General features: G+C 41.1%; 1 protein-coding gene across 50 annotated transcripts in view; it reads left to right on the plus strand.

Moving 5' to 3' along the window:
• Positions 1-17,273, plus strand: part of PHLDB2 (pleckstrin homology like domain family B member 2) — a 230,177-nt gene that overhangs the window by 165,308 nt on the left and 47,596 nt on the right. For 37 of the 50 annotated variants that reach the window (XM_045501958.1, XM_045501963.1, XM_045501979.1 and 34 more), the window contains 3 exons: positions 2,657-2,800; positions 3,827-3,964; positions 15,965-16,093. In XM_045501958.1, the coding sequence (XP_045357914.1) occupies positions 2,657-2,800; positions 3,827-3,964; positions 15,965-16,093 (411 nt within the window). The remainder of the gene's footprint in view (positions 1-2,656; positions 2,801-3,826; positions 3,965-15,964; positions 16,094-17,273) is intronic. The other 13 variants (XM_045501995.1, XM_045501990.1, XM_045501989.1 and 10 more) reach the window with 1 other exon arrangement.

Raw genomic sequence — 17,273 nt, forward strand, 5'->3', positions numbered from 1 at the left:
GTGAAGACACTCTAAGCTGCTTTAAGGAAATGAAGATTTTAATGATATTTAGGAAACCTGAGATTTACCATTCTGGAACTTGTTTTACCTAACACTTAAAGATACCGATGACCTTAGAAATAGGCTAATTTTAACCGGCTTTTGTGGACTTGTCTTCCTCCCCCTGAGGTGAAAGCTGAGAGTAGCTCTCTCTTCTTTCTCCCTTTCTTCCTGTCACGTTGAGATGGGATTGGCGCACGGCACCGTGTACGTCTCTGCATGGCATCATGGCCTGACCCACACGTATTGTGACATGATTACCACAAGTTCAGCTAACATCCATCACCTCATTTAGTTATTTGAGAAAAAAATGTTATTTTTCCTCGAGAACTTTTTCATCCTTCTCTTTTTAGTAATCATTCTGTCTACAGTGGACAACCCTCACACTTGTAATTTCCTCTGGTTGCAAGACGTTTCTAGGAAGAGATTGGAGGGGGAGGGGGGAAGGCAGCTACAAAGTGTCTTGTTCCTACTCTCCCTCCCCTTTCTCTGTGGAGGCCAGGTTACCTCAAAGAAGGGATATTTAGAGATGTTCATACATGTGTAAACAATATTTTCATCCCATTCTATCACAAACCATTCAGAGTTTTAGAATGCCTTTGGAAGCTATTGCTTTTTTATAAATAACAAAAAGAACAACCGTTTCCTAGAGAGCATTTATTGCTATCAACAGCCTCTCGAGTTGTCTGTTATCAAATATGCCGATGGTGATAATTTTTTTAGAAACTTTCAGTTAGACATTTATAATTGCCACTGTTCTCTTTCTTCACCCACTGCTTGCTTAGAAAGTTTGTAGTTATGCAGATTGTTCAGTTTTTGTTTTCTCCTAATGCTTTGCTTCCACCAAGTGAGAGAGATATTTTTAAACCCTGTTGGCGGTTGAAACCTAATATGAAATGTTGACCCAACAGGATACTGGCCTTCTTGAGGCTTTCCTGCTAGGATTACACGTCAGTGATTTCGGAATGCCATTCACTGTTACAGGCGTCCCTCACGCCCTAAAACGGGCACCTGAGTATTAGGACAATGAGATTCATTGTCCGTGATCAAAAAAGGTCAGCAGTTGTTTTATTAATTGGTAAAATGCTGCATTGAAGATGGCCATTAAAGGGCTAAATGTTAAAGCTTGGAAGGTCCGCATACCTCTGCGAATCAACCGGAGATACTGTGGCATTTCAATTGTTTAATCTCTGTGGGGAGCAGTGAAGTAGGGTAAAGAATAAAGAATATGAATAAAGAATATGACATGATGGCTATCTTCCTAAAGTTAGTTTCAAGATCATTAAATAAATGAACTTAGCACGGCATACCAAATGTTAATGATCTCTTCGGTTAGTATGAATATTCTTTGTACCGATTTATGAGTAATTTTCAATAATTTACTTATGGAGGCTGCTGTTTTCACTGTGCAATTGTGAAATTGTTTGATGATTGACTTACTAATGAAAAGAAATTATTTCTTTTTCAAAGAGAGATAGAAATTAAGTAAATAATGTGCCAATCCCCCAGCACCCCTTGACCTACAGAGAGACTGATCTCTATCAGGTGGTATCTAGGGTGACTAATCGGAAATTCCTGAAAGAAGAGGCTATTTTCAATTCACTCTACTCTCTTCATAAAACAATAGGCAGTCCCATTTTGGCTAAATGTGTATGATCTAAAATATTTCTTTATTTCCTGGGCATTTGTTGTAACTCTGTTACACCTATGGGGTGTAAGTATGCCCTCTCTTACTTAATTTCTTTCCTGACTTTCACTTTCCTTTCCAAGGGAACACAGGTTTTTCTGTGAAGTGGTTTTATAAATGATAACCAGTGTGCTATTTTGTGTCATAAAAGCCCATCGGCCCAGGGAGTGTCTTAAACATTAGACGTGAAGAAAGGAGTGTAGGATAAAGACAGGAAATAGTGTGCGAGCACAAGTGAAACATGACTTTATATTAAGTGTGTAGTTTTTAGTCATCTGGGGAGTCACTAAAGTAACGAGGTCTTGTACTGTCGTGGTTTTTCACTTCGTGGAACATTTCGGTGAAATGGGCCAAGGGAATCGTGTCCTCACTTTTCCGCCATGTGTTGGAAAAGAAACAAATCAGCCTGAATACTCATCTGCAGATAAGCCTAGTAGGGGGACGCAGTAGTGAGGCTGGAGATTGAAGAGACTGTTGTAGGAGATGTGCTCACTTGGAGACGGGAGAGAATATGGGGCTTGGCGTGAGGGTAGCAGCCTGTTCGAGAGATCCCTGAGGAAGATGTCAAAAGTCTTGTCTAGCTCTAGTTCCAGTTCTTTGCCATGCCAAACTTTCTCTATAACCTTAGAGCAGTCACTGTAATTTCTATGGACCACGACCTCCTCATCTGTAAAATCTCTTAGCTATTTCAGCTTTAAAAGGATATGAATTGGTAAATTTAAGTTGGTTTGTATGAGGTAACTTAAGAACCTTACTGCTGGGGATCTGTGAGAAAATGCACGATTCCAATTGAACAATCACAAGGATGCTTTCTTTTAGAATTCCAAGAGGCACAGAGACTGTGAAACACTAGACTTACTACTGGTTTATAAATTGGGAAATTCTGGGGTGGAAATGTGAATAGCCCTTTTCTGTGTTGATTAATTGCAGACCCCAGAGGGTATAAACGAAGAACAAAGGATTCAGGAGTTGGCAGCAATGGAAGAGACCCGGATCGCAATTCTCAATAACCTCGAGGAACTTGAACAAAAAATCAAAGATATAAATGACCAGATGGATGAATCTTCCAGAGAGGTATAAACCAGGGTTTGACTTTTTACCCTTCTCTTTTTTCCTCTCTTTCCTTCAGCTTAAAAATATTACTGCCTATTAGGGCATAGGCTTTGGAAGCAGAATGCATAGAAATCAACATGAGTTAACATTTTTTTTTCACTGAGTCCTGTATAGGGTAAAAATACCTTTTTTAAAATATTTTTTTTCTTGTCTTTTTTTTTTTTTAAGTCAGATGAAACAAACATATGAAGCCATTTTTAACGAACTCTGGGTATAACCAATTTTGTCTTAACTAGTGTATGTTTTCTGACTTTCTACATGCAGATCTCAGCTGAGGTCCCACATATTTAGGTCTCCAAGTTCAAATCCAACAAACATTTTCTGAATATGCTCACTATGCGTTGGACATCATGTTGGTACACAGGGGGATTTGTGTATGAATCAGTCCTTGACCTCGCTTCTGGGGTTTGTAGACCAGAGAGGAAACAGACACATGGTCTATTACTGTATCTCCATGGAGCAAGAAGGAACAAATGATTCTGCCTAGCAAGTTTATACTCACAGATGATGCAGATAGCTATAAGTAGAAGGGTACTGCTCACCTGTCATCTTATACACAGCCCTTGGATGCCCCTCCTGCTCACATTGCTAAGAATGCATTGCTTGCATGCTGACTGGGTGTAATTTTCACCTCCCATGCTCTGTGGACAAAGAAAGACACGGCTGCTCCCAAGATGGTTCGTGCTTGAGCCTGAATCTGAGCAAATCGGCAAAATATTATTGAGAAGTAAGCAGAAGAGGGGTTATAGTAGAAAAATTAAATGATAGGTAGATTTCTTAGTGAATATATTGTGGGCTCACCAGCTTCCTTACGTAGGAATTCCGAATCTCAACTGGACTCTCGGAACTGTTCTCCAAGGCACCAAAGTCCTGCTGATAACATAGTACTTTTTGAAATTTGTAGCCGTTAAAAATGCATCTCTAACGTGGGCAGTTGAGAATCTCTCTGAAAGTGAAACACCTCTGAGCTTTGTTTTGTGTCCCCAGTTGGATATGGAATGTGCTCTTTTGGACGGAGAACAGAAATCTGAAACAACTGAACTTATGAAAGAGAAGGAGATTTTGGATCATCTAAACCGGAAAATAGCCGAACTGGAAAAGAACATTGTCGGTGAAAAGACCAAGGTAAAAGAAAAGTATATTTGAATGCAATCTTTATGAGTAATATGGTGGTTCTATTTGTTTGAATTTAAATGTCATATGAATTCCCTTGGTTTTGGATTTGTGTGTTATGCTCCTACAGACAGTAGTACCAGAAGAAAGTCTTAAGATGAGGTAAGTTCTTCCCAAAGAACCATCAGGGACTGAGCAGCGGGTGCTAAGGGAGTAGAGCCCATGAAACTTCCGAGCTGATAGGAAAGCTTCTCCTACTTGAGATGAGTGACTTAATTGCTTTTTTCCAACAGCCTTGCTACTCTTCTGATTGTGCTGTGTTTTTTTAAAAAATGGTTTTAGTATACTAAACTTCTTAACCACTGGTATCCTATAGGGGATGACTTAAGCATATTTGAATACGGTTGTCTTTTTTTTTTTTTTTTTTGTCATTTTTCTGGTTGTTATTTTCTCTGGGAAATAGTTTACTTACTCTCCTACCACATTTGGAGTCAGTGATGGCTAAACTAAGACTAAAATTAAAAAATGAAATTCTGATTTAGGAAAGAGAAAGCAAACGAACTTTAACACGTTTTTTTCTTTTTTCCTTGCTCACCATCTTCTTTACTAAGCCGAGAAAAAGACAAAAAAATCCGTTTGAGCAAGTTCTAGTAGGCAAGGATTTCTATGTGGAAGGATTTCTGCTGAATGCGGCTTCCTTTTTAAGGCTCTTCTTTGTTTGAGACCTATAAATAAGGGCATTTGATCTTGGTGCCAGAGAATGAGCTCAAAGTGATATTGTCAGAAATTGATGTCAGACTAAAAGCTGCACATCAATTTCTTGGTTGCCTGCTTGTCAAGATTAACTACACAGCTTTTTCACATTAAGTTTTATGTATGTTCCTTCAAGCTCCAGGCTTTGAAACAGTAAAGAATCCATTTGGGTAGGTGGTATGTATGTCTTTAAAAGCTCAAAACCAAGTCAAAGGATTAATTGTCTAGATCTGCACTTAAGGAGGATGATGCTTTTCAAAGATTCTGCCCTGATACAGCAAGGAACAGTGGGAAGCAGTAGATGTGTTTGTTTGGGGTGCTTATTAGTATTTTACTATTTATGTCATACTGGAAAACTCATGGGACATAGGATAGGGTATCATAGATAGGTTATCTATGAGCCTGTCTGCCTTCCCCATCCATGTAGCATGTGGTTATTTATCTTTGTGCAGCCCACATATGTCACGGCCCGCAAATTCTGTTTGTCTCCATCATTAGCATGAGACAGAAAAGTGAAGCAAGTCGGGTCAATGCTTAACCCCACTTCCCAGGGAAAGTTGTGTCATATTCTGTGGCCCTCAGGGCATAGTAGACCTCCAGGAACACGGGCAGAAACAAGAAAGGAGGCCACCTCCATCCTTCCTATTATTGTGTTGGCAAGCCTGACAGACGCTCTGCATAGGAGAGGGGACAGTGGAGGCTTCAAGTGTGGGATTGGCCCTTGCAGCTGTTGGGGGATTCATTAGTCTTAGAAAGTTGGATTATTGTCTGTCATCACACGATGTGAAAAATGGCAGAAACTGGCTTTGGGATTCCAGAGAAGGATGAGGGAAGTGGAAACAGACCGGGTGAGATGATGTTATACATACTTTTGACAACCAAAGTCAAATAGAGACTCAGCACCACTTGGCAGCATTATCGTGTTTTTCAAAGAAACTTAAACCATTTTATGACATGGCTATTTCATTCTTTTACTCTACTCAAACCTCTGGTCCATTTTCCTCCCGCTGAGATGACCTCACCACCTACTTCCCTGAGAAACCAGATGTATCCCATCCCTTCAAGCTAAGGAGGGTTCCCTCTTCCCCTCAAAGATAAGTGCCTTAAAGGTCAGTTCTTGTACCCTATCACTCCCTTGTGAGCCCTCTTCCTCACTTCCTGATTTACCATTCCCCCAGATGCAGTTGGCTGAGGCCCCCACTATTCCATCAGGTTTGTGCCTGTTAAGACTCCTGAAGCCCTAGGTGCCGCCCACCTCACTGCAGGCTTTTTAGTCCTCTTGTGATCAGACTTCCTGAGCAGCATTCAAGACAGGGGACAAACCTGTGTCCTTGCCCTGGCCCCTCCCCGCCCCACTCCTTGGCCTCTGGGTGCCCCCTCATCTGGTATTCCTTGTCTTTCTCTTATTCATTGTCTCTGACTTTTCCAACTGAGTTCCCTTTGCTTGTCCCTCTGCCTCTATACAACCAGTTGTTAGAGTGTTTGTCTCTGAGCTGAACCCTCTTCTCTTGTAGCCTCACGTTCTTTTATAGCCACGGCTTCCCATCACCTGTATATGCTGGTGACTGTCGAGTGTATGTCTTTAGCCTACAACCCTTTTCTGAACTTCTGACTCCTATCCAGTAGCCTACCCGACATCTACACTCAGAAATTTCACGACTATTGCCAAGTGAACACTCATAATGAACTCTTGATCCTTCCCGTTGTCTTCCAAATCCCTCCCCGGCCACCCACCCACCCCTGCCTCCCCCTCCCCCCCACCCCCCGCCCTGGCCTCCACCAGTCCTCTTCTTCCTCCAGTTTTCCCAGTCTGGGCGATGGTATATAGAGCCACCTCTAGGTCCAAATAGAAACCTGGAGGTAGATCTTGATACTTCTTTTTCTCCATCACCCTCACATGATAGTGATTCCAGAAAGAGTTCCCAATTACTTCAACCTCTCAGCATCTCCACTAACAGCCTTCTCTTCTAAACCATCAGAATCTCTTCTTTAGTTAACATTCCATTTGCTTTCCTTTCGTTCCTTCTCTTCACAGCAGTGAGAGTGATCTTTAAAAATACAGAAATTGGGTCATGGTGCACCTGGGTGGCTCAGTCGGTTTAGCATCTGACTCTTGATTTCGGCTCAGGTCATGAGCCATGGTGAGCGTGGAGCCTGCTTGGGATTCTTTCACTCCCTCTCTGCCCCTCTCTCATTAGCTCTAGATAGATAAATAAATAAATAAATAAATAAGTCAATAAGTCAATAAATAAATATTAGATCATATCATTCTGATTTGTGTTCCATCATGTTTTATATAAATCTTAATTCCTGAGCTGGCGTGGGCCTTTCTGTCATTTTCCCCTCCTTCATATGATGTGCACGGTGGCCTTCTTTCTATTTGTTTAGACAGCCATCCTCCCCCACTTCCTGCCCGATCTGTTTCCTTGCAGATCTGTTTCCCATGCCTGGAATTCCCTGCCCCATATTCCATATCTTGTCGGTTCTGTCCTTCAGGGCTTAGGTTCATTGTTAGCTTTTCAGAAAAGCCCTTTCAGGCTGTTCCAGTCTGGAGTGTGTTCTCCCTGTTGTTCTTTTAGTCCTTTTACAAATCACATTTCATAATTCACATTTGTTTTGGGCTTGTGAGGTATTGATCTCCCTCTCTAGCCTGTGAAATAGAGCAAGGCCCCGCTAGCCACTGTTTACCCAGCTTACGGGACATGTTAGAATACCACCCAGCATGCGTTGGGAATAGTGTCCCTGCTTCTCCTGCTAACAGTGAGTCCAGGCTGGGCCTTAACAGAAACACAGAGCCAAACACCTGCTCCAGAGCTACGTGCTGCCAAGTTCAGGCCATCTGGGATGGTCTGCTTATGTGCACATGCCAGTGGACTTCTAGTCAGGCTACCAGTGGAGCCCGAGTGTAAGACAGAAGGAGGAAGTGCCCTTTGCCCTTTTGGATCTCGTTTCCTTTTCTACACACCTGTTGCTGCTGTCAGACATAAACTGTGGAATGAGAAAACCAAAACCTGAAAAGATATCCCTGCCAGGCAAGCTCTGCTTCAGATGTTGATGGCACATCCTGTGAGCCTGGTCCTAGTGTTTTGGAGACAAGGCCTGGGGCCATAGGAAGAAGGCTTAATAACACCTCAGATTTCGAACACTGGTGTGAAATTATCGACATCGTTTCCTTGGCGATCGAGGCCAGTCTTTACTATTGTCTCTTACCTGCTTTGGGGACTGTGATTCTGTTTACCTATTTGGTATAGATGAATGTACAGGTATCACTCGCTGCGAAAGTTCACGTTATGCCACTTCACGTTTGTGCAAGACCTCCATTAGTACCTGTTTTCACTAACTCAAAGGAACCACAAGAGGATTTGCGCTTTTATGAAAAAAGGCAGGAGGTGAAAACAGCCTTCAGGTGTGTACCCCACTCAGCGTTTACCCCGCAGGAAGCAGCAGTCAGAGTGGCGCCCCCAGGCGCCCTCCCCGGGAACTACAGCAGCCTCTTAGCCTCAAGCCCCCACCGCCTGACCATTTATGTCGTGCGTCAGTTAAATGAGCAAGATGTGTCCTAAGGTATCAGAAAAACCTAAGAGAGGTTATTTGGGGGGGGGGGGGGGAGGTGTCTGGGAATGCTTAAAACTTTCCCCCTATAAATTAGCGGTAACTGCTTCTTTGCTTTACACCCTTTACGCTTTATGAAAGGTTTCATAGGAGCGCTCCACTTTCAGGTACAGGGGGAAACCTGTACGTTAGAGATGACTACTATTCATTATATGTTACCATATAAAATATAAACTGTAGACATATTTATATATACAATATAAAACAGAGACCATGTGTTCAATTATATATTTATTGAACATTTTTGCAGAGGCCCCCTGAGCTCACTTTCCCTCTGCCCTCATGGGTTCCACTGTCAAGACCATCAAGACGTCCATTTCCATGCGGCTCTATACCACCTGCCTGTCATGTCCTCAGACAGTAGCCACATCACACATAGAGTCTCTAGGAACACGGATAAACCCTGCACAAATACAAGTATCGGACTAGAACATAAGTCCAGAGAGGGTATTTATTTGAAGAAGTGGTAAGCAAAGAGGCCATAGTGTTTTTCCGGGGTGAGTAAAAGGAGAGAGAATTACTAATCTCTGCCCTAGTGAACCGATTCAGTTTAATGAGCTTGGTGGCAGAGCAGAGAAGCCAGCAGAACCATGAAGCTCAGTTCTGGCGAAGGCCTGGTTGTGGACTGGCTTCCCTTCTTTCCACTCTCCCCCACCCCCCACCAACTTTCCCCCTCCTAAGCAAAGCCCAAAGGAAGGGACTGCTGAGCAGGTGCGGACATATGCATTTCTTTATGTAGGTTTCCTTCTGGTTTTGCCTATTTCTGACTACATTAAGAACCCAAAACTAAAAATAGTTTTCCAATTTCCTCTACTTTATTATAGAGGAATTGCAATTTCCTCTAAGATTATTCTCTTTGTCTCCTTTGGCATACAAAACTCCGTAGTTGTACTGAGGTTCAGTAAAATGGTCAAGGAGGGGCTGTGCGTCCGTAGTCTTGTTGAAGAATCTTTCCATTACCCGGATGCTCATCATAAAGCTCAACCATTCTTTATTTTAGGATCTGTCCCCACACAGATAGATTATGGCGTTTTGTTGCTTTCCTGGCCTGTACGTTTTCATCACAAAACAGGCTTAAAAGTGTGAGTTGAAGCTTAAATCACTCTATGCCATACGCCATGTTCCACAATGAAATCTCAAGTTATTTGACTCATTTTTCTACAATAAGTGTATATCATTGTATCTTAAATGGTTACATTTTATTCCCCATTATTGTCTTGCCAAAGTACCTGTTACTTCCTCTCCATCCTTCCTTCAGAGCCAGGGGAAGACAGAGAGCCTGGCCCCGAATTCCTCAGCAAAGTGTTAATGCCTCTTGAGTACAGAGTGTTTGCCAAGTCACAGTCATGTTCAGAAGGGACCCAGCCCTTCCCGTGCCTTTCTTACATTTCAAAGTCAGCTCCTTGGCTAGAGGAAGTGGAAGTATATCGTGGGATTTGGGGATTAAATCAACAGGATTCCAGATTAGGGTTATTTTTTCTGGCAGTTGTTTGATTATATAAATCCCTAGTGTTCTAATTCTCCAGTTTTTTTGATACTAAACATCCATCAATTGTGTAATTAAAATGTCAAAACCAGAGGGGGGAAAAAATCTTAAGAAAGGAGTATAAGGATGTGTCTCTTTAGAAGCAGGCAGACAATGAGTTCTCAGCTCCCAACGTTTGTTGACATAGGTCCATAATCTTTTCTCTGCAATTCTAAAATCTGAAAAGTTTTGTGGAGGGAAAAAAAAAGTCATTTTGTAAGATCGGCACCAAAAGGTAGTTGGTTGCAAAACCTGACTTTGACTGATATTCACACTTGCGTGAATATTTGTAAGTAGCTGCAGAAATTGAACCATGTTTGATTGTAGGTACTGTCCCCGGATCTTACTGGAAATGCCTTTTAATACCTGTTCCCAGATCTTATTGGAAATGACTTTATATGAACTGTGTTACCTCTGTAAAATTCAGAATATTCATAAATCTGGAACACATCTGGCCTTAAGAATTTCAGATAAGTGATTTTAGACCTAAAACAATTGCCTAATCTATGAACCTATGAGAATGCCTACCTACCAAGCCACAGGGTTTAAGAACTAGAAGGAAAGGTGTTCTCAGGGTATATGGAAAAGACTTTGGATTGACTGCCCTTAGAAATGATGGCTTGGGTACTATGAATTTTAACACATCACTGTAACAACTCCAAATCTGACCCCTTGTTTCATGAAACACACTCAAATACTTTAGTATGTGCTGAGTTCTGTGCTAAACAGTTTGGAAATTACAAAGGTGGGCCTTAAGTCTTAATAAAATCTTTATTAAGCTAATAGGTTGCCAGATTTAACAGCAATTATATATATTATATATATAATATATAATATATATATCGCCTATATATAGGCGATATATATATGTGTGTGTATATATATATCCTATATATATGTATGTGTATATGTATATGTATATCATAAATACATGCCATCTTATATACACCAAAAATAATTTTTTGGTGTAATTATGCCCTAGGCAATATTTGAGACATACTTACATTAAAAGATCATTTGTTTTTTATCTGAAATTCAGACTTAACTGAGTGTCCTCTATTTTATCTGGCAGCCCTACAAGCTAATGAAGTAAGCATCTTTTTAGAGTAATCTTGAACCATCTGCTTACCAAGTATTACTTACATGTGGTAAAATTATTTTTTCTTTGGTATCCAAGAATTTTCTGTGTAATATTGAGATTCAAATAGAGCTAGCAAGTTAAATTTCGGTTCCTTCAAGAATACGACTTAAAAGAGAGAAAACTTGTGTTACTGTCGTCTAACCACATGTCCAGCAAAATAAGTGGTCCTGTGATGAGCTTTGGATTATTCAGTTCATTAAGAATTATTGGTAATTCATGTGCACAAGTTCCAACTATCTAGGGTGAACCCATACACATTCCTGATCGTTTGTATGACTAGAAGAGGGCCACTTTGCCTCTGAACTTGAAATGCATCATCCCTCTCTGAATGCACCGTGGTTATTGGAATCTCACAGTTCTTTTGGTTTACTTGAGACATTTAATCTGAATGTAAAAAATCACACAATTGCGGTGTTACTTTTAAGAGGGGCCTTTTACCCTATAAAGTAAAGGTGCTAAAGTCAAATGTTTTAAGAACAGTCGTTGGTGCCTTGTGTATTAATGTCCCATGTCTTCAATAGAAAAATCAAATTGTTGGGCCACCTGGGTGGCTCAGTCGGTTAAGCATCTAACTTTGCCTCAAGTCATGATCTCATGGTTCCTGCGTTCAAGCCCCACGTTGGGCTCTCTACTGTCAGCACATAGCCTGCTTTGGATCCTCGGTCCTCCTCTCTCTGTCCCCGCCTCTCAAAAATAAATAAACATTTAAAAAAAGAAGAAGAAAGAAAAAGCAGATTGTCAATTGCCTGTGCCTCTCACATCATCTTAGTTGGCTCATTCAGTGGTTTCCAGCCTGGCTGTGTATCAGAAAACATGGAGGGATTTTTAAAATGCTCATTCCCAGGTTGCCTGGGTGGCTAGGTCGGTTAAGCCTCCTACTCTTGACCTTGGCTCAGATCATGATCTCATGGTTCGTGAGTTTGAGCCCTGCATCAGGCTCTGCTCTTGACAGTGTGGAGCCTACTTGGTACCTTTTAGGCACATCCATCTTAAATATTAAAAAAAGAAAAGGCAGAATCTGGCAACGAATTTGTGACCCAGTTGGATTTTGCCGGTACAGGAAAACAAGTCAACTCAAGAGCAGTGCTAACATAAGCAGCCATGTCTCCAGTGAGGTCACATTCTGGTTTTGGTCATGTAAATGCGCCCTCGTACATCGGGTTTTCCTGGAGTGTTCCAGTTCCTTGTAATCTTATTTTTTCAACAAAGTGAAATCTGTTAAATTTACTTAAGATTTATTAAATGGACTCATTAAAATTTAATAAATTTATTAAAAGTTTAAATTTTATTTAATTTAAAATTTGTTACAATTCACTTAAATACATTTATTTCCTGAAAATAAATTCGTGACTCCAAAAAAAATGTTATGCTTTCTGCCAATGTGGTGTTTGCTGTGCCTATAGTAATTAGAATAGGTGAGTTTGCCAGTTTAAATCTGGGGAAAGGAAATAACACCAGTTTTCATACCTTACATGTCAAAAGCAAGAATCTCTGAACCCTGGAATGCCATCAATTTGCCCATATATTTGTCTTCGTTGTAAAAGGTGAGATTTTCAGTTCTGATTAACTGGTTGCCTAGAGCCAATTTTCCCTTGGAAACTTCCTGGACAATAAATAGAAGATAGGAATATTAATTTCTTTCTGGCTGGCACGGGAGTGATATCACCTCTGTGGTCCTCTCTGATTTATGGCCAGGCCCCAACTGCCACTAGACCTTTCATCCTTCCTTTGCCCTAGCTTTGGCCCCGCTAAGCTTTCGCTCTGAGACCCAAGTAGTGGTCACAGCATTATTGGTAAACCAGAGGAGCTGCGGAAGGTTCTGATGGTGCTCGCTTGCATAATTTTTCTAACTGCCCCTTTGTATGGGATTGCGAAGCATTTTCAGTACCTCAGAAGGAAGGCACTATGCACACAGAAGGTACTTTTTATTAGTTATCTGTGCTTATTAGTAGTAATAAAAAATTGAAAAAATAATTTTAAAACTTGAGAGCATGAGAAGAATACTTTGGGGGGGGCCTGGGTGGCTCAGTCGGTTAAGCATCTGACTTCGGCTGAGGTCTTGATTTCACGGTTTGTGAGTTTGAGCTCCGCATTGGGGCTCTGTGCTGACAGCCCAGAGCCTGGAGCCTGCTTCAGATTCTGTGTCTCCCCCTCTCTCTCCCCCTCCCCACTCACACTCTGCTTCTCGCTCAAAAATAAATAAACATTAAAAAAAATTTTAGGGGCGCCTGGGTGGCTCAGTTGGTTGAGTGTCCGACTTTGGCTCAGGTCATGATCTCACAGTTCGTGAGTTCGAGCCCCGCGTCGGGTTCTGTGCTGATAGCTCGGAGCCTGGAGCCTGCTTCTGATTCTGTGTCTCCCTCTCTCTCTGCCCCTAACCCACTCGCATTCTGTCTCTGTCCCTGTCAAAAATAAATAAACATCCAAAAAAAAATTTTTTTTAAAGAAGAATACTTTGGTTATTTCTTTGGATTTGAGACCTATGTTTCAGGCCAGTGCCTTTCTATGTAATCAAATATTGTATCAATGTTTTCTAGCAAATGTAACTTTAAATTTACACTTTTGCACATATTGGATTGGATAGTTTTCTTTTTTCTTTTTTTTTTTTTTTTTTTTTTTTTTTTTTTTAGCTTTCTTCTTGGATCTAGAATTGCTGCAAAATCCAATGATACAGTATCTAGAAATAGAACTCTTTTTGGATAAAATTCTTTTTTTTTTTTTAATGTTCATGTATTTTTGAGAGAGACAGAGACAGACTGAGTAGGTTAGGGGCAGAGAGAGAGGGAGACACAGAATCCGAAGCAGGCTCCAGGCTCCGAGCCGTCAGCACAGAGCCCGATGCTGGGCTCGAACTCAGGAGCTGTGAGATCATGACCCGAGCTGAAGTCGGAGGCTCAATCGACTGAGCCACTCAGGTGCCCCATTGGATAAAATTCTTTTGCTGTGTAAATAAGGCAATCTTTGATCCATACACAGAAGAAATAATACATTTTCTTATCCAAAAGTCAACAGGTGTTTTGTATTGCTGGTTGTATTAAAGGGGAAAAAAATGATTCATTCTGAAACTAAGGAAAGAATCTAAGTGGCCCTAGTGTTTTGAACTTTACTGTGAATGAACACATGATAATCCTTCATTCTGTGAACCATGCCATTCTCTCTCCAACTTCTTCACTGTCCATGTGCACGGTGGACACAGTTGCCATTAAAGACTGAAGAACTTTCTGGATAGTCTCTGGAAGTTGCAGAAGCATTTTTAGATTGATATAGGAAATAGGATTCTCAGTTTTATGACTTCTGGATTTAATCATTTTGAGAGAAAAAAGAATGTACTTCTAAATCTAAATATACATTTCTTTTTTTGTTTATTTATTTTATTTTATTTTTTTATTTTGAGAGAGAGATCGAAAGCAGGCAAGGGGAGGGCAGAGAGAGGGAGACAGAATCCCAAGCAGGCTCCACGCTGTCTGCACAGAGCCCGATGAGGGGCTCGAACTCGCAAACCGTGAGATCATGTCCTGAGCCAAAGTCAAGAGTCAGATGCTTAACCTAAGCCCGAGCCACCCAGGCACCCCTGAATATACATTTCTAAAATGCCCTTGACATTTTCAAGTTTTCTGCCAAAAATGGAGACCTAAGGGAACTGGTATGGGTTTTTGTGTCATACAGTTTTAGATTTAAACCATAACCTCTTTTGTAAAGAATTTAAATATATGTTTACCCAGGAAATCGTGGCCATTTGGATGAAGACATTATAGTAAGTATAATTTTATAGGACTACTGCAGGAGCTTCATATTTTAAACAAATTCTTTCTGATAATGCTTAGAAGGCGGTGTCACCACCACCAGTGCGCATAGAATGAACTAAGGAGAGTCAGGTGGTGGTCACTGTGTGTACTGAGGGTCAAGCCACGGTAGTGCTTCACGAAGTAGGCTGTGTAGGCTGAGAGAGTTACACCAGGTAAAATTTAGCTTTCAAGGCTTCAGAGCCTCATGAAGAGAACAGGAGTTGGGAAGACAAGCACTACACAGGTTGAAGTATTGTTTCTCGACTCAATAGGTGACACGTCAAGCTGGGCAGTCACTGAATTACAGCATTTGTCTGGTAGACCTGCATCCAGAGTCACTTTGGGGTGTGTGACTGGGAAGGACTGAGTGTTGTCTCCTCCTTTCTCTTCTGTTTTCTGATTCCCGGTGTTCTCCTTTCCGTTTCCCCCATAATCCATGTTTCACGTATTTCTTATGTCAGTCAGTGTAGAGAAGTCTTCATCTCCACAGTAAACGTCACACGTTGTTGGTGTATCTGAACTGCACAATACGCCTTCCCTTGCTGTTTTGTCAGGCTTGACTTCTCCCTTGGTCTCTCAGCCTTTGAATTCAGTGCTCCTCTTAGAATCAGATTTTCTAATTGCTTAAGCTTTGAAGTTTGCTAAACAGCTAGACCTATTTCAGATGACCGGGGAGACAGCTAGTGCATCTGGCAGACTTCCGACCTGAGAACAAAGTTACAATAATTTCCAAAGCTTGCTTAACAAATGCCTTGAGTAAATTGGAGCACGACAGTACTTGAGGTAAATGCCTGGTTTCCTTTGTCTGGTTCGCTGCCAAGGGACTCTCTGCAAGGCTGTCTTATAAATTTGGTTGGCATTTCTTTTGTTCTTGGTTGACCGTTGACCAACATCGCCGTTGCTTCCTTTGCTCTGTAACATGGTGGAAGGAAGGAGGAATGGAAGGAAAGGCGGGGGTCATTGCCTACACTCAGTAAAGTGGGCCATGTTTTGAGAGTGCAGAAATGGGACCCCCTTGTCTTTACTTCCACTTATACCCCCTTATCTTAGTCACTAGCAAGGTACGTTTCAATATTCATAGGGTATCTCATTTGTGCGTATGTGTGTTTGTGTTACCCTTAGGAAATATTCACTAACGCCTGCCTTGGGTATGAAGGTAATTTCTGTTCTTCTATTTTCTGATTTCTGAACTTCAGGAGAAGGTAAAGCTTGATGCTGAAAGGGAAAAACTAGAGAGGCTTCAGGAGCTTTACTCCGAGCAGAAGACCCAGCTGGACAATTGTCCTGAGTCCATGAGGGAACAATTACAACAACAACTGAAGAGGGTCAGTAGCAAACAGGAATGTGCCAGGTTTTTTTGTTTTTGTTTTTTGGTGTCTTTTCAATTAAGTTCCACTTACCTATGACTTCTACTTCACGTAGAGTAAATTTGCATAAGTTCTAGTCATTAGATACTTTTTAAATAGAAATATGCATGCTGACGATATATATATATTATTTCATGCTAATCAGTTAAACAACTCCTTGTCAGAATCCTTCACTAATTTATAATGCAGAAACAGTCCTGGAGTCATTCTCCAGAACAAAAGAGAGCTATTCCTGACATATAACTGACACCACGATTGTAGCATTTCAATCGACTGACATCTTTCCCTGCACTCTCTGCTACATCATGAGTACTGTTTGCCCTTGGATGATTTTATACTTTGGTCCAAAAATTATCCTATTTTCTGACTTGCTTCCCATCATCACTCGTTGTTGTTGTTGTTTTCTTTCTGCTTCTTACTGACATTGAATTCATTAGCACAACCACAGCAAATGCCAAGGCCCAACCTGCAGGTCAATGTCCTCAACGTCTTCTCAGGCGAGCTTCGTAATTTTTTAAAGCTCAGGGCCGCACGGGCTTTGTAGTTGGACTTTATTCTCTGATCGTTAAAGTTGGCAGTGCTCACCGCGACCACGCTGCTTATCCGCTGAAACGAGGCTCCTGGGGTAGATAGTTTCACCAACACCAGCAAGACCACTTGATATTTCAGAGTCTCTCATCAACTGAGTTATTTGCTATAAACAGCGACCCAAATAAACTCTGACCTTGGCGGAGCAGTCATGAACGGTCTGAGGTCTCGAAAGGAGTCACGTAATAGTAGTTTGTGTGAAGTGACTAACAATTTATGATTCCACGTGATTAGAAAAGAAGGCACGTTTCATTCTTGGGAGTAGGCAAGTTGAAACATCCGCTAAGAGAGCCACCCTTGAAAATGTTTAAGATTGCTTTTAATACAAAAATATTTGATACCTTAGAGTATCACCAGGTTATGAAAAATTACATCTGAAACTTCAATGTATCACAGAGATTGAAAGCATCTTAATAAATAATACCAAAGGCAGACAGGTTTACCTGAAGCATAATGATTTTAATATTTTAACAAATAGTAAATTTCTTACTAATATTGGATCAAAAAAGTCCCAGCAGTGTTTCTTCCTCGTTACTCATGTTATTGTATA

The sequence above is a fragment of the Leopardus geoffroyi genome, chromosome C2, assembly GCF_018350155.1.
Source record: "Leopardus geoffroyi isolate Oge1 chromosome C2, O.geoffroyi_Oge1_pat1.0, whole genome shotgun sequence".
Classification (NCBI taxonomy): domain Eukaryota; kingdom Metazoa; phylum Chordata; class Mammalia; order Carnivora; family Felidae; genus Leopardus; species Leopardus geoffroyi.